General features: G+C 38.3%; 1 protein-coding gene across 1 annotated transcript in view; it reads right to left on the reverse strand.

The window, feature by feature from the left end:
* CCDC181 (coiled-coil domain containing 181) overlaps positions 1 to 10,828 on the reverse strand; it is a 41,977-nt gene extending 31,149 nt beyond the window's left edge. The window contains exons 1-2 of the mRNA XM_006872653.1: positions 10,712 to 10,828; positions 8,562 to 9,506 (exon numbers count right to left, since the gene is read on the reverse strand). Coding sequence (XP_006872715.1) covers positions 8,562 to 9,506; positions 10,712 to 10,828 — 1,062 coding nt within the window. The remainder of the gene's footprint in view (positions 1 to 8,561; positions 9,507 to 10,711) is intronic.
* Between the last annotated feature and the right edge of the window lie 8,043 nt (positions 10,829 to 18,871).

The raw sequence follows: 18,871 nt of genomic DNA on the forward strand, positions 1-18,871 counted from the left end.
TTGAACCTCTGGAAGGTCTCTGTAAATGTACAGTTGCAGCCATTTTTTAATTATCTGTAAAATTTTACTTGCATGGGATATTAATTATATTGTTCAAAGGTTTCTGAATTTGTTGGGTTACCTCTCTTTAGAATGAGCACAAATATGGATCTCTTCTAGTCAGTTGGCCAGATAGTTGTCTTCCATATCTCTTGGCATAGATGAGTGAGTGCCTTCAGTGCTGCATCAGTTTGTTGAAAGATTTCCATTTTTATTCCATCAATTTCCAGTGTCAATTTGCCAATGCCATCAATGCACGTTGGACTTCTTCCTTCAATATTACTGACTCTTGATTATATATGCTACCTCTTGAAATGGCTGAACATCAATCATTTATTTTTAGTACAGTAACTCTGTGTATTCCTCCTTCCATCTTTTCTTTGATGTTTTCTGCATCGTTCAATATTTTGCCCATGGAATCCTTCAATAGTCTAGTTGAGACTTGAATTTTTCTTCAGTTCCCTCAGCTTCAGAAATGCATTTTCTTCCCTTTGGGCTTTCTAACTCCAGGTCTTTGTGCATTTTGTTATAATATTTGGCTTTTTAAAATTATTATTAAAGTTTTTATTGTGAATTGAGTGATAAGTTTACATGGAAGAACATTGGTTTTATACCATCGTTTCATTGCAATGATTACAATCTCCTCCATGCATCATCATTCAACAGTATTTGCTTCTATTCTCTCTGCTTTTATTGAGGGGTGTGTGTGTGTACACAAAAACACTCAGGAATATATAACTTAAACGACCAAAGGACACATTCTGCAAGCCTGCCTCATGGCTGCCAGCACACAGCCTTTCTCTTTCCATGAATCTAGAGTCCTCAGCTGCTTTCTCTCTCCATGCCCTCATCTCTGCCTCCATCTCTGGTGTTGCTGCTTCTCTGGATAGGGTTCCACATTCCGCTCATGCCCTTCTCCTTTGATGGTCCACATGTCCTCTGTTCCTGGACTGCAAGATGAACTACTCCTCGCTTTTTCTTTGCAAAACTTCTACATTTACAGTGGTGATAGTTGCAATTTAGTCATGATAACAATTGCTCACTACTAAACCATAAGAATCTTATCCCCATCTCTTCACCAGACTCATCTAGACAAGTTGAAAAAAAACTATTCAGTGGGGACTCTATGTTTCCACACACACTCTGAGACTAAACTCGTCTTGAAAACTTGTAAGCCAGTCACTTTGTGACTTTATTGCCTCCTCATTTTAGGTAGCCAATGTCTAAGTTGCCTGTCCTTATCCACTCTGTATACAGAAAGGATAACACTGATACTTGATGTTAAGACTCTTTCCCTCTCTGTTGATATTTTGAGCTACTACATCCATAAGTATAGGTCAAGTTGTAGCATTTTACATTTGGTTCTTTTATCATAATTTTTTTTTTTTTTTAATCTTCCTCTAGTTGAGTTCTGATTATCAAGCCATCAAGGCTAAGTCAAATGGGTACTATCTGCAAATTTGGGTGTTCTTGTGTATCTCCCCTCACTTCATATCAGCAGAATGCTTCACTCTCAGCTCTAGCCCTCCATAGCTATGTCCTTGTCCATGGACTCAGGAGTCCCCAGTTCTTACCACACTTTGGACCAACCAGCCCTTCCTCTTCTCTCTCATCTCCAGGTCAACGGGAGTCTATGGAAGGTGGTTGAACTCAGCCCATTTCTTCACTGTTGCCTTTCCCCCTCTTCCATTCACCAGTAGACCAACATGGTCGTCAGCAAGCTCACATGTCTGCTCATGTGTTTCCTTTGAGTTTCAGTCTTGGAGGGGGGTTTGTTCTGAAGGAACTTGATTGCTTGCCATGATAATTCCCCGGCGAACAACTTGCTTATTCTTGTGGTAGCCAGTCAGACTGTCATTTTTTATTTTTCCTGCTGATCTTTCTTTCAAGAAGTATTTTCTGTTGCTCTAGCTGTTCCAGGCAGGTCGGCTTGTCCTTTCAAGTGGGAATATCCCACCTCAAAAGGTTCAAGATGGGGCTCAGGATTCCAACTACACACTGCAAAGGCTCCGCAAAAAGCCTAGTTCACTGGGAAAGTTCTAGAACCTTTTTTAGGTATTCCAATCATTTATAGGCTTCCAAGCCTTCTGTAATCATGTTTCTTGATATTCCTTTCTATCCCACTCAAGTGTTTATTTTACAATAATGGGCAAGGAAAAACAATATTCATATGACAGTCAAGCATCTTATCATTATTTCCCCTCTTTAGACTATGCCTCGATCAATGCCTGTATCACAGAGCCCTGTTATTCCAAGGTTGAGCATACATCACTATGTATCTCTGTCCCATTTAGCCCATGCAAATCTGCCTCAGTGTTCACCTATCTACCTTGTTCTTCCACCCCCTTGCCCTTCTTGTGTATTGCCCTCCTCAACACCAGAACTATGCTACTCCCTACCCTTTGTTCTACCATCTCTCCACCCCCCTGGCTTTGTCTTCTTGAACTGCCCTTTGAAACATTTTCTCTGGCATAGAGATGCTAAAGCAAATGGAAGAAGTGAGGAGGAAAAAGAGCTGCACAGAAAATTTCAGAGTCTCTTCTGACATCTATTTTGGTCTTTTCCTTCTTTCTTGTCTTCTTAATGACTTTTTGGGTTTTTCCTGTAGGATGTTCTTGATGTCATCTTAGATTAGTGTCTAATGCACCACATCTGCTCTTGAGATGATTTCTAAATTCAGGTGGGATGTGTTCAATGTCATATTTCGGCTCTTGTGGACTTGCTTCAATTTTCTTCAGCTTTAGCCTGAACTTGCATATGAGCAATTAATCGATGCTCTATTCCATAGTCTTCCCTAGGCCTTGTTATGGCTGATGATATAGTTCTTTTGCACTGTCTCTTTCTACAGATGCAGTTAATTTGCTGTGTATTCCACTTGATAAAGTCCAGGTGTACAGATGTCTTTTATGTTGTTTAAAAAAAGTATCTGCAATGAAGAAGTCATTGGTCTTACAAGATTCTATCATGCAACTCCCAGCACCATTTCTATCACCAAGGCCATATTTTCCAACTACCGATCCTTCCTTTTTGTCTCCAACATTTGCATCCCAATTGCCAGTAATGATTAATACATCTTGATTGCATGTTTGATCAATTTCAGACTGAAGAAGTTGGTAGAATTCTTGAATTTCATCATCATGGCTTTGCTTGTTGGTTCATATGAATAGTGGAATAGTGGTTCATATGAATAGTGGAATAGTTGGTTCATATGAATAGTGGAATTAACTGGTCTTTAAGTGGAATGTACATAATAGTGGAATTAACTGGTCTTCTTTATAGGCATATAGATATTATCCTATCACAGACAGCATTTTACTTCAATACAATTCTTGATATGTTCTTTTTGACGGTGAATGTGATGTTATTCCTCTTCAATTTGTCATTCCAGGCATAGTAAACCATGTGTTTGTGTGATTTAAAAATGGTCAATGCCAGTCCATTTCAGCTCATTAATGCCTAGGATATCAATGTTTATGTGTTCCATTTCATTTTTGACAATTTTCTTAGATTCATACTTTGTACACTCCTTGTCCCAATTACTAATGGGAGTTTACAGCTGTTTCTCTTCATTTAGAGTTGGCCCCATCAGCAAATGAAGGTCCCGCAGGCTTTACTCCATTCCCGTCATCACAGTCAACTCGACTTTAAAGAGGCAGCTCTTCCCCAGTAGTATTTTGAGTGCCTTCTAGCCTGAGGAGCTCATCGTCTGGCACTATATCTGACAATATTCTGGTGCTTTTCATCATGTTTCAATATTCAGTGTTCTGGTACTGACAGTTTTCCACTGTTATTCATAGGTTTTTAGTGACTAAATATTCAGAAGTAGTCTGTTTGTCCTTCTTCCTTCTCTGTCTTCATCTGGAAGCTCAGGTGAAACCTGTGCTCCATGGGTGACCCTGATGGTATTTAAAATATCATAGCTTCCAGAACATGCAAACCACCATAGTACAACAAACAGACGAGTCTACCAAATTAAGGACATAGAATATATGTAAAACCAGATCTATTAAACTTTACATTTATTCATATATTTCCTTGTTACAAAAATGATTTTGGATATCTTGCACAGATATATATGATAAGATCTCTCCAGAGGAAATGTTTGTGTATAGTATAAAGCGAACACTGAAATGATGCTCTAAGGATAGAGTATAGTATCCCAGTCTATCAAATATTTAGTTGGACATAAAAAGAGAAGACTGTAGAAGAATCTGAATTTGAATTATGGTGTTATAGAAGAATATTACAAGTACCATGGACGTCCACAGAACAGTTCTGTGTTGCAAGAAGTAAAACCAAAATGCTCTTTAGTTGAAAGGAGGGCAAGATTTTGTCTCTCATACTTTGGACGTTTTTAGGAGGACCAAAATCTAAAGAAAAACATCATGTTCAGTAAAGTAGAAGATATTGTAAAACAGGAAGATCTCCAACAAGTTGGGTAGGCTGGCAACATGGTAGCAGCAATGAGCAACTGTGAGGATGGCACACACACTAGGCAGTGTTTCATTCTGTTTTGCATAGGTCGCTATGAGTTGGAGGCCAACTCAATGGTACCTAAAAACAACAAGGGAAAGTCTTTCCTTGAAACTAACTTTATCATGTTAAAACCCTTAGCACTTAAAACATCCCTTAGTAAGTACATGAACAAAGGGAAATTGTGTTTTGAGGATCCTAACATGAAGAAAGTGCATTCCACAATAAAAAGAGTGGAGCCTCAGAAAAGGGAATCAAGGTGATCACCAATCACACCAGTTCAAAATTACCAACAGTCTGTAAAACTTTTATGGAAATGGACACACATACACACAAACATTACACAGCTGAATCATTCTCAACAAATTCTTTTATACTGTCATAAAATTCTGAGTTAAAGTATTGAATTCATTTTAAGTATTATATAATAATCCTTTTAAGTATTATTATATACCTGAACCAGGGTCCTAGTGTGGCACTGTAGGATATGCACAGAACTGGTAGCCTCAAGGTCTGAGGTTCAAACCTACCAGCCATTCCTTAGGACCCTACACAGGGTTATAAGTTGGAACACAGTTGATGGCATTTAATAACAATAACATATACCTGAACCAAGTAAACAGTGACAGAGTTCAGATTTTAGTGGTCAAGTGAGCAAAACTAAGTAAGCATGAAACCTTTCACACATTTCTGTCTTGGCACCCTACAGACTATATATAATTATAGTTTTGTTTTTCATCTTCTTATGTAATGTGTTTTACCTGTGCTTTATTGCCTACACAAGGCTTTCAATGGTGTGGATCATGACAAGCTATGGTCAACATTGCAAAGTATGAGTATTCTGCAATACTAATTGTGCTCATAAGAAACATGTACATAGACCAAGAGGCAGTTGTTTGAACAGAACAAGGGAACACCTAATGCTTTAAAATTAGGGAAGGTATGCAGCAGGATTATATTCTTTCACCATATTTATTCAATCTGTATGCTAAGCAAATAATCCGAGAAGCTGGATTATATGAAGAAAAACGTGGTATTAGAATTGGAGGAAGATTCTTAGCTCGCTGAAAGTGAAGAGGGCTTAAAATACTTACAGATGAAGATCAAAGACCACAGCCTTCGGTATTGGTTGCATCTCAATGTAAAGAAAACAAAAATCCTCACCATGGAACAAATAAACAATATCCATCCATATATATGGAGAAAAGATTGAGGTTGTCAAAGATTTCATTTTGCTCGGGTCAATCATCAACACACACAGAAGTAGCAGTCAAGAAATCAAACAATGTATTGCATTAGGCAAATCTGCTGCATAAGACCTTCCCCCCCCCTATAAAAACGTAAATTTAGAAACTTTTATTTTCATTAATTAGAACCAAACAAAAAAGATAAAGCACAGAGGGGGAGACAGAATAATAAAGTGTTCACTTGATTTGTTGGTTGTGAAGGAAGGAGTCAGTAGATGCTGGGAGAGGGAAGCTAGGTCCTGTCACTGGGCAATGTCGGGCGGAGACTGGGGGCTGAGGGGGGGGTGCATAAGACCTTTTTAAAGTGTTGAAAATCAAAGATGTCAGTTTGAGGACTAAGGTGCGATTGACCTAAGCCATGGTATTTTCAATAACCTCATATGCACGTGAAAGCTGGACAGTGAATAAGGGAGACCATAGAAGAATTGATGCTTTTGAGTTATGGTGTTGGAAGATAAAATTTTAAAGTATCATGGACTGCCAAAAGAACAAACAAATCTGTATTGGAAGAAGTGCAGCCAGAGTGCTCCTTGGAAGCCAGGATGGCTAGACTTTGTCTCTCTTACTTCGGACATATTATCAGGAGGAACCAGTCACTGGAGAAAGATATCATGTTTGGTAAAGTGGAGGTTCGGAGAAAAAGAGGAAGACTCCCAGTGAGATGGACTGGCACAACGGTGGCAACGATGGTCTCAGCATAGCAATGATTGTGAGGTAGACCCAGGACCAGGCAGTGTTTCATTCTGTTGTGATAAGGGTCACTATGAGTTGGTACCGACTTGATGGCACTTAACAACAACAACAATTTAATGAGAATTTGTGATTGAAATGCTAGAGCTGAACCTCATTAGTAGAATTTACCTGAACCTCATTAATAGAAATTACAATGAATGCTAAGAAAAATGGAATTTAAATTTCAACACTGCTATTAACAAGTCCTCGAGTTCTGGTGTGGCGCTGTGGGCTAATATGCCAGACTGAAAAGTCATTTGAACTGCAAGGTTGGCGGTTCAAGCTCACCAGCTGCTCCAAGGAAATCCTATATAGGGTCGCTATGGGTCAGAAATGACTCGATGGCACTTAACAACAACAACAACATTAACAAGTCCTAGAGTCCTATTGTGGCACTGTGGGTTAATGTGCCAGGCTGCAAAGCTGTTTAAATTGCAAGGTCGGCAGTTCAAGCTCACCAGCTGCTCCTGGAACCCCTATACAGGGTCGCTATGGGTTGAAACCAACTCGATGGCACTTAACAATACCAACAACTAACAAGTCCTGGTGTGGTGCTGTGGGTTAATGCGCTGGACTGCAAAGTTGGTGTGAACTGCAAGGTAAATGGTTCCCTCACCAGCCGCTCCTCAGAAACCCTTTACAGGGTCACTATGGGTTGGAACTGACTCGATGGCACTTAACAGCAACAACTAACAAGCTGAAGGAGATATGATAGCATAGTAGTTACAAGTTGGGCTGCTAACCTTAAGGTCATCAGATGAGGTTTTCTGCTCCCATAAAGATTTACAGTCCCAGAAACCCTATACAGGGTTATCATGAGTCGGAACCGATTTCATGGCACACAAATACCACCACAGCTACCACAACCACCACCACCAACAACAACAATAACAAGCTAAGAGACTTTGGTAAAACTACTTAACCTTTCTAGTCTAAAGTTTTCCAACCTACAAAATTATCTTTAAGGTTTCTTCTAACTGTAAAAGTCAACTAAGCTTTGAGTCTGCTGACATTTTACATGTACAGTTAAGGCACTGTGTATGCTTAGGTGTCCAGGAGGCAGAGAAATGGGGCACTGACCTAATAACTTAGAGAAAACTCACTGTAAGTACTTGAAATGATCGGTTATAAAATGCATTGGGTTTCTTTGAAGAGGAAAACCCCAAACCACAAAAAAATTGTGATGCCATGTGGTATTTCAGAAACATTTTGTTTAAACTCTATTCTTAGACTAAAACTAAATCAAAGAATTATAGGCATAGGAGATGTATCACACACACATACATAAGATAATTATAACCAAGTCTACAGTCTACTTGTTGGTCCCTGGAGTTGCAATGGGTTAAGCGCTGGACTGCTAGCGGTTCAAATCTATCAGGCACTCCACAGGAGAAAGATGAGGCTGGCTGCTCTGATAAAGATTTAGTCTCGGAACCCCTAAAGAGCAGTTCTACTCTGTTCTGTAGGGTCATTATGAGTTAGAATTGACTCAGTGGCAGTGGGTTTTTTTTTTGTTGTTTTTTTAACCTCCAAGAACTCTGTAGAGTCCTGGTATGCTGTCAGATACGCACTCGACCGTAAGATCAGCTTGAATCGCAAGGTTGGCAGTTCAAATTCGCCAGTTGTTCCTCGGAAACCCTATACAGGTTTGCTTTGAGTCAGAACTGACTTGACAGCACTTAACAACAATAATAACTCTGGACCTTCAATTTTCCATCTGACATCTGATTTTCACCTATCTCATGTCAAGGTGAATTTCTGCAGTCACTTCATGTCTCAGCCTCATCTTTACAATGGAAGATGTAGGTCAAATCACCATCAAGACCTCTAGTTCTATCATGGGTCATTATTTATATTGCTTTGTGTTCCCAGCAGGAAAGAATCAAGGTAATCACAACTGTCTGTTGCGTAAATACATTCTTAACACTTAACTGATTGCTTGATACTAGTAAAATCAAACAAACAAGCAAAAATCGGACACTTTGATAATCACTTCAATTCACACTGCACTCGTAACACGTGAATATACATACACTCTATTTTCAATATACTGTCTACTTATGTTCTCACCTCTTTCTTGAGCCTTTCTCTCCTTTGTTCCAGCTGTTTTTGCAGTTCTTTCTGTCGAGGGGAAAGACAATATGTTGAAGTCACTGGAGATATATTTGTAGAGTGGGTCCTGTAAATGGATTTCTTAGTTCCTTTACTTCTATCTGAGTTGACAGCAGAGTGTGGACGAGTCTTGGGATTGGCTGGTGGCTGAGGGACAAAAGCCAGTTGTTCTCCTGTTGATGAGGGAGCAACAGCATGAGTCTTTGCAACAGACTCTTCTTTCATAACACCATTGACAAAAGAGTTGGGAGAGCTGGGTGGTAACGGTGGAAGTTCATTCTCGGTATTATTATTAATGGGTGGCAAAAAACCCTGGCTCTCAATGTCTTGTAAATTCAGAAGTTCAAATTTTCCATCTCTCTCTACTAGTATCTTCCTATCCTTGCTTTCTTCACAGCTTGTATCATTAAATGATAAGAGCACATTTTCTTGTGTAATTTCATTGGAAATACATAACTGTGAAAGCTTTCCAGACACATTACTTTCATTATCAAAACAATTTTTGTAATCATCAGTGTCTTCCAGTGGAGGAACCTCCAGATCAACTAATTTGTCCTTGAACTTAAGTTTCCGCTCCCTTTTATCATCCACAGGTTCTTGATTCTGTAGAAGTTTGTTGGCTTGTATAATTTTCTCCATAATATATCTCCTTACTTCCTCATCCTCTTCTTCCTCCAGGTCTTTTGGGCTTTCCACTTTGGATTCCTGGAAAGAGTATTCACTATCTGAATCTGACATGGGTTCCAAAGGTTGTACACTTGGCACAGAAATGAAGTCATTTCTTCTTGATGAAACTTCATCCTTCAAAGATTTGTCAGGATCAGAAAGCTGCTTGGTGCAGTCTATTTCTTCTTCGTTCTCTTTTAATTCTTGGTTAATAATCTCTTCCTTCCCGTAAGCCACCTTTAGAGAAAAAAGATATAAGGCTCTCTGTTCCTGTCAAAACTGATACTCTTCAACCACTTATATGTGGCTGATACAAAAACGGACTTTCCTATTCATATAATTAATTTTTTTTAGGAATACTGGTGTGGCACTGTGTGGTAAGCACTGGACCACAAGGAAGTTTTGAAATGCACGGATGGTGGTTCAAACTCAGCAGCCGCTCCTCAGAAACCCTGTACAAGGTCACTCTGAGTCAGAACTGACACGACAGCATTTAACAACAACACATCATTTATTTTGTAAACAGGCAAGTGTAAATGCTTCTTGCTTATGCTTCATACATATTTTAATTAATAATCATGAATATATGTATATTTTAACAAGGGAAATACATATATGTGATAATAGCACTATAGGGAAAATGTAACTCTAAATCTGAACTTGATGTTGCCAAGTACTAAGTACTAAAATCAAAAAAAAAAATTTTTTAGGCCAATGCACCTTGCCTTGGTGGAACTGCAGGAGAAACACTGGATGGCTTATAAGCACTGGTCCATGAGGCTGACAGTTCAAACCTACCAGACACTCCATGGGATATAGATGAGGCTGTCTGCTCCCATAAAGATTTCCAGTCTTGGAAACCCTATATAGGGTTGATATGAACTGAATCAACTCAATGGCTGTGGGGTTTTGTTTTTGTTTTTTAATGTATCAAAAGGTAAATGATAACATCATATTTTAGCATTCTCTCACCTATAAAATTATCCTCCATTTACACTTTCAGAAGCAATTTTCCAATTTTTTCCCTCCTTGTAATGGATTCTTCAAAACAGCATTTTGTTCTATTAGCAGAATCCTTTCTCTCCACAACTATTACAAGATCACACTGCCTTTGGTCAAGTGCTAATCATTTGAGGCTTTTATAATCTTTTCAAATTATTATTGCTGCAATTGTCTGTGGAGTCTACATGCACATTCTAGGTCTAGTTTTACCTCTAAATCGGTTTAGTGCTTATCCTAAAATGCTATACCAGGACTTCAACTCTATGCCTTAGAGTACAGCATTGAAACGCCACTTCTTTATTTCTAATATGGGGATAATGATACCCAATGTATATCAAAGAATTTTTGTGAGTTTAGCTAAGATAAAATATATAAAATCCTACAAGAATTAGAAAGTATTCTGCTGATTATTATAAATTCAATTACAAATTTATATATACCTCGATTATGTGGACGCTGTTCTTTTCTTTTTCATTAATCAACCACTCCAGATCCTTTTCAAAGTCATCTTCATACTCTCCACAGTCTTTTGAATCAATACCTTTATTTCCATTCATTTTTCTTTTGTAAGGGAATAATGCTGTAAGATTTAAAAGTATGCATAACATATATGTAAGGAGCCCTGGTGGTGCTGTGGGTTAGGCTTTGGGTTGCTAACCACAAAATTGGCAGTTCAAACCCACCAGTCACTCCATGGGAGGATGAGGAAGCTGCTTGCTCCTGCAAAGATTTAGTCTTGGAAACTCTATACAGGGGTCACTATAAGTCAACGTTGATTCATGGCAGTGGGCTTAGGTTCACTTGTGTATGTTATACTCACTTTAGGTGTGGAGTCGAATATGGAGGTTAATGCTGAAGGTAAGATTTAACATAAGGCATTATTGATTATTGCTTTCATGAAAAAGCTAAGTAATACATAAAATACAATGCATTAAATATTAAATATACATATATACCCTAAAAGAGAAATTTATAATGATTAGGTATTTCTATAGGTGTACCATTCCTAAGGAGTCTTGTTATGGCGCTGCAGGATGAAGTGCTGGACCATGAGGTCATTGTGACCCTCAAGGTCAGCAGTTGAAACCCAACAGCCGCTCCTCGAAAATCCTATACGGGGTTGCTGAGTCAGAACTGACTTGATGGTACTTAACAACAACAACAACCATTCCTAAAAACCGTATCTCCCTCAAATTCCCCAAATCCTAATCCACAAAGTGACTGAAGATGGCAGATTAAGAAGATTCTCTGAGGCCTTAGTGAAGGATTTTCTACATCCCTTGCCAAGAATCAAATTCTTTCCACATCAGGAGAGAGGACTCACTTTCTTAGTCTCATCCACTCACAGTTCTTCATGTCAAATAAAAAATCATTTTCCATCCTCAGTTTCTCAGTTTCCCTAAATAATGCTGTTGTTGTTAGGCACCATCAAGTTGGTTCCGACATGTAGCGAGCCTATGCACAACAGAACAAAACACTACCAGGTCCTGTGCCATCGTCAATATCGTTGTTAACCTTGAACTCATTGCTGCGATCACTGTGCCAATCCATCTTATTGGGGTGAGGGTGTTCCTCTTTTTTGTTGACCCTCCACTTTACCAAGCATGATGTCCTTGTCCAGGGACTGGTCCCCCCTGATAATGTGTCCAAAATACTAGAGATGAAGTTTTGCCATCCTGGCTTGTAAGAGGAATTCTGCTGTATTTCTTCCAACGTAGAACTGTGTGTTCTTCTAGCAGTCCATGGTACTTTCAATATTCTTCTCCAACACCAGAATTCAAAGGCATCAATTCTACAGTCTTCCTTATTCACTGTCCAACTTTCACATGCATATGAAGCTATTGAAAATACCATGGCTTGGGTCAGGCACATATTGCTATCTAGTAAAACTATAATTTATAATCTTAGATCTTAAGTAATTAATAACCAATTCTCAATGATGGTGAATGCTGATTTCTACAAAAGTCAAACTTCTTTCAGTGTAAAAAAAAGTGGATTTTCATGAAAAAGAACTATGCTACCTAGCACTAGCTTGAACACAGTGATCATGCACAGGCTTGTCAGATGAAAGTCAGTAACTATTTGTGAAGATGGTATACAAATTCAGCCATTTTTAAAAGAACTTTGCTAAAGTATGTAGAAATTGAGGTCAGTTCTTACCCTTGGTAACTGGGCAGGGGACATAACTTTTCAAACCACATAGACATATAAATACTTATCTATAATACATCTGTATATGTGTGGGAACATACTAAACATAAACACACACATCTGAAATACAGGTTTAACAATCATTTGTTGAACAGCTACTAGGTTCCTATAAAAAAAAATTTTAACTACCCTATGTCCTGAGGTGCACAGTTCAGTACAGAAGACAAATATAAATAAAAGACCATAATGAAAAAATAAATAAAATGAGTTATCTAGGAAGACTATGGAAAGAAAAAGAAAACAAGTAATGGAATCAGTCTAAAATTGAAACTATAGAGAAAGCTGAAATAGGTTTTGAATATTGAGTAGGAGAGCCCATCAGTTATTTCAGGCAAAGAAGGCAACATGAGAAAGAACATACAATCATGAAAGTGCATGATATCGTCCATTGCAGCATGTTCTTGAAGAAGGATATGGAAGGAGGGAAGGGGTCAGCATTAATTTGATGTCTTACTAACTTTTCAAAAAGAAAAGAGGGGAACATTATTATATAGATTTAAATTTCATCAAATATAGTAATAGATAGTAATAATCCATACATTTTTCACTACAGACTAAAAAAAAGAGCAGTGTTTTAAAATTTATATAGAACTTTAGATTTAGTTTCAAAGGAACTATATAAATCAGGTTTTCAAGGCCCCAAACACCTAACACCTGGTCTTACTCCTACAACAAGAATACTAGTAATGTTAGTATGCCATGGAGTCAGTTCTGACTCATAGCGACCCTGCATAGGGTTTCCAAGGCTGTAAATCTTTACGGGAGCAGAGCCTCATCTTTCTCCCACGGTACAGCTGGTAGTTTCGAACTGCTGACCTTGAGGTTAGATGCCCGACTGGTAATCACTATGCTACCAGAGCTCCTTACAACAGGAATATACTGCCAAAAATCCTTTTGGAATTAGATGACACATGACATTTTTTTAAAGACATAAAGTGAGAAACATTATACTTCAACTAATTATCTATAAAATTTTTATGTAACTTCTTAATACTGTCCCCAAACCTGTGACTACACCATCTAGTCAAATTTTTACTACAGTGATATTTACATTTTTTTACTCCCACTGTTCAGTGTCAAATGGTAGTGAAATCATGTGGGGAAACATCTTTCCACTAGTTCCACAAGCATTATGAGGTTCAGTCCTATGTGTGAAAAAGACTTGTGAGGGATTTTAGTGAAAAGTAGATTCAGAGAGAATTGAAAGAACGATGAGAAAATACCAAAAATCTAACTGAGCTTTAAGACTGAGACTGGGGGTGAGGGGGGGGGGGTAAGACTGATTGATTGATAGGAAGCACTGTGCTCAATTCTCTGCATTACAGTTTAAAAACAAAAATATATTCCAAAGTTAGCAAACCTAGAGAATGAAAGATAAAAAAAAAAAGAGAAGGAGAAGGGAAAGAGGCAGGCTATGAGAGTAAAACGCCTTAAAGGAATACTTGATAACACTGAAAATATTAGCCTATAGAAGAGAACATTCAGGAATGCCATGGCAACAGCTTTTCAATATTTAAATGGCTGCTGTGTGACGGAGGATCATTGTTGTTATAAAGACCTGAGCTATAGGGTTTCTGAGAAGCAGTGGGTGGATTTGAACTGCCAAACTTGAAGTTAACAATCCAGTACTTATCCTATAGTGCGACACCAGAGCTTTGAAAGAGTATTGCTGTTGTTGCAAGTGCCGTTGAATCAGTTCTGACTCATAGCTGCCCTATATAGGCTTTCCAAGGAGCAGCTGGTGAGTTTGACCAACCTTGTGGTTCAAACAGACCTTGCAGACCAGTGCTTATCCTACAGTGCCATACCAGGCGCCTTGGAGTTGGCCCCAACTCATAGCAACCCTATGAACAGCAGAATGAAATACTGCCCAGTCTTGCACCATCCTTACATTTGTGTTACACTTGAGCCCACTACTGCTGCCTCTGTGCAAATCCGTCTCCTTAGGGGTCTTTCTCTTTTACACTGACCCTCCATTTTACCAAGCATAATGTCCTTCTCCAAAGATTGGTCCCTCCTGGGAATATGTCCAATGTATGAAAGATGAAGCTTTGCCATCCTGACTTCTAAGGAGCATCTGTACTTTGGTTGATGTAAAGGAGTATTGTTGTTAAGTGCCGTCGAGTCAATTCTGACCCACAGCGACCCTGTATAGGGTTTCCAAGGAGAAGCTGGTGAGTTTGAACCACCGACAATGCAGTTCAAACGACTTTGCAGTCTGATGCATTAGCCCACAGCGCCACACCAGGACTCCTAAATGTTTGGCATGTATAACTTCAACAAGTTAAACTAGTATTAACAGTTGGGAAAACATGAGAAATCTTTAACAAAATTAAGCCAGAGTTTACATATTTCACACTAAGAGTATTCTAATAAAGAAAAATGAGCTGCCAATAGAAATGTTGAGTTCCCTGTCAACAGTTCCCTATATACACACACATACATACACTGATGTCTATGGCAAGAACGTTTAAACTAATTGAAACTTTAGTCAAATTGGTTAGGCTAGATGACTCTTAAGATTTCTTTTATTTTAGATTCTCTCATACCATGATAAGGAGCTCTGGTAGCATAGTGGTTACCAATCGGGCTGTGAACCTTAAGGTCAGCAGTTTGAAACTACCAGCTGTTCTGTGGAAGAAAGATGAGGCTTTCTACTCCCATAAAGATTTACAGCCTCAGAAACCCTGTACAGGGTCGCTACGAGTCGGGACCGACTTCACAGCACATAACCATCACCATACCATCATAAAGCTCACCCAAAAATAAATGCCTAAATGATGAAATTCAGGACTTAGAGGGAAAAAAAAAAGGCATTGCCAGAAGACCAAGCAAATCTGTATTGTAAGAAATACAACCAGAATGCTCCTTAGAAGCATTCATCTTTCATACTTGGACATATTATCTGAGGGACCAGTCCCTGGAAAAGGACATCATGCTTGGCAAAATGGAGGGTCAGTGAAAAAGACGAAGACCCCTAAAGAGATGGATTGACAGCTGTAGCAACAGTGGGCTGAAACATAACAATAACTGTGAGGATGGCGCAGGATGGGGCAGTGTTTTGTTCTGTTGTGCACAGGATCGCTGGATTGCTATGAGTCAGAAACCACTTGACAGCACCCAAGAACAAAAATTGTATTATAATTTTCTGTAGCTATTTATTTCTTTTAAACTAAGAGTCAAAAATGGACTTTTTTAAACAACTCAGAGTAAGGCTTCAGCAATTTGTAAATCAACAGTTGAGGTCAGTGGTATTTTGAGGTGAACTGGAGAAACTTAATCAATATTTCTAAGTAAGTATATTTACTACCGCCTAGCTGTAAAACAAGTTAAATCTATCTACCAATTAAAATTAAGGAGCACCATGAATGATACTGAATAAAATGAAACTCACTCTGATAAAAAAAAAATAAAAGTGTACATACATAAATAATATATCTTTTTGCAGTCACAAGTGCCTTAGGTTAACCAGCATTCTTTTGAGACTGGGGATATTGAAATATACTATTTTAGGATGATAAATAACTGTTAAGAATGAGATTTATATGGGACTTTTCAGGACTCCCCCTTAATTTTATAAAATACTCCGTAACCTGTAAACATAGTTGTGTAACAACTTCAGTAGATATTCTTTATAAACACCCCCTTCTATGTGAAAATTTAAATTTAAAAATAAAAAAATTGAATCACTATAATAAATAAAAATAAAAAGATACAAATTAAACATATTGAGTTAATGTATAATAGTATTAAATCGTACTATTACACCATGATTGAAAGGGGGGGGGGGAGCCATAATGGAAGTAAGTCTAAATAGTATATAAAGTGTAATTCTTTCCCTAGAACTTAAAACAAAAAAAAACCACTTCACAACTGGTTCCCAAGTAAACAAAGAGCATAAATGATAAATTCTTGTTATCAAATCCCTTAAGCCTTTTGAAATGCGTCACAGAATATTCCATCCCCTTCAGTACTTTTAATCTTAATCCCCAGGGTATCGTCCATATGGTACAATCAACATGTTGGAACAAGAATTCGTTTTACACAAACCAAATCACCTTGCATTTATTCCCTATTTGAGTTTCATATAGTCAAACATCAAAGCTTACCATCAGTAATTATCAGTGTAAATAAATGGTTTAGAATAGATTCATATTTTCATAAAGAATTCTAGAAAGGAAGTAATTTCCTCCTGATGGATGTCTGATAAACCCCTGGTGGATAGGTAACGACAGATCTTTTAGTAAGAGTCAATATGCATACTAATTTTGAAAACTTTCTTCGGTGATTCAGTAAATTAAAAAAATAGTTTAATGCAATTCACCGACTCCTGTCCTAATCTCATAGCCTTTCAAACATAGGCATGTTTAAAATCAAAGAGAATTGTTAAGAATATCAAGAAAACTGCCGTTTAATATAAAATAAGTATCGGAAACCCTGTACAGGGTCGCTATGGGTCGGAACCGACTCGACGGCACTTAACAACAACAACTTAAGCAATAGCTCAATCTTAACATCTTGAGACTATCTGGTCCATTTTTCCTCCTGTATCTTCCCAATATTACAATTCTATTAGCAAAAAATAAAAACAAAAATCATCTCTCCAAACCATGAAAATATATCTTTTACAAACATTAGTTGTCGCTTTTAACTTGTATCCACGGCCCCAAGATTCCATCAACTAAATGAATACCAGCACCTCTTAATGAAAGTTAACATTAGGCATGACCTTTCCCCTTCAGGGTCAAAATTATTACTTTCAACATTCGAGAACTTTGAGAGGGGGAAGAATATGGCTAAGATTTAGAGTCTTCATGTAGCCTCAGAAGGGTTTCCCTCATATATAGCGAACCAAGACGTTGTCAAGGTTCCCTCTCAGCACCAGAATCCGTGGACCCCGGGCCTGGAAAGAAGACAGGGTACCAACAAGAAGGCTGTTTCCTAGGTCCTCTACCCACCTTTCCTCCCAGCTATACTAGATGTTCATCCCTTTACCCGCTCTCCCACCATAAATAGCTCCGCATCATCCTTCCCTTCCATGTCCCCTCCTGCCTGTGGAGGATGCAGCAGTTGGGGGTCACAGAGATGGTCAGGGGAGTTCTCCCATCCTCTTTCTAAGCTCGACGCAGGGGACCCCAGCACCTGCTGCCGCGATAGCCAGGACCGGGCTGCCATGGCAACTACAAGACTCCGCGTCCACCATCCGGGCTTCTCTACGAGGGCTGGGAAACTACGCGCAGGCGCAAAAGACGATCTGTGAACCCCTGCCTCGCCGGCTGCTCACCCAGGTGTCAACTGTGGTTCCCAAGGATACGGTCTTGCAACTCACGCTTCACCCGAGGGGTTCACAACCGTTAATAGCAGCTGGCTGTGAATTTCCTCACGTGTTGCTCTTTCTCTCATGATTTGGAATTTGTTAGAAAAACTTCTAGAAGCATGTTTCAATGTTATTTTCTTCGCCGTTAACGTCAAAGAGTTGTTTCCGTTTTCGCTAGCAGGTATACAGGTTTTCAATTTGTTACCAGATTTTAACTGGAATTTTTCTTTTTACCGAGTCAAATGAAAAAATATCCCTTACCCAAGAGAGTTGTCAAAGGAAATAGGACTTTTTTCCCCTCACCAGCTTTTAAGCATTTAAAATTGATCACTTAGAATTGTTTCAAAAATCTTAAGCATAGTCTTTATGTGAAAAGAAAAGCAAGATGAATTTTAGAAGTAATTACACATGACAGGTTTGGGGAATTATCTATTCACAGCCAGAAGTAATCAAGGCGATCGCTGAAAATAGGAACTTTGTATAATTCGTAACGGACTATTTTTTCAAGTGTTCTATTTTTGAAAGTATTATAACATCACTTGGTGTGGCGCTGCTGGATAATGCAGTGGAACACAAGGTCAGTTTGAACTGCAGGGTCCGTGGTTCAAATTCAATAGCTGTTCCTCGGAAACCTTATATAGGGTCGCTATGAGTAGGAACCCCCTCAAAAGTACTTAACAAGAATGATAGAAAACACATTTTCTAAAAAGAAATGCAACATAAAATTGAAGTTTTCAGATATTTTCCAAACTGTAAACTTAAGTTGTTGTCTTTTTCTTTTATAAAACGGGCTTATGGTTTAAATGAATTACAATATTGAATATACTTCCTGTATAGAAATGATCTAGTTGTAAGGACCTAATGTTTCTACTGCTGAAGGACTCCATCTTTGGCCAAATCATTGAAATAGGCAAAAATATAAGATTATTGATTGTTATAAATTGGAGAAATATTAGCAAACTCTTCTTTTTTTTATTAAATGTTTTTATTTTGGATTGAGTGAAAGTTTACAGGGCACATCATCAGCTTCACATTCAACCATTCATATAGCTTGTTTCATTACCTTGATTAT

The sequence above is a fragment of the Chrysochloris asiatica genome, unplaced genomic scaffold, assembly GCF_000296735.1.
Source record: "Chrysochloris asiatica unplaced genomic scaffold, ChrAsi1.0 scaffold00207, whole genome shotgun sequence".
NCBI classification, from domain to species: Eukaryota; Metazoa; Chordata; class Mammalia; order Afrosoricida; family Chrysochloridae; genus Chrysochloris; species Chrysochloris asiatica.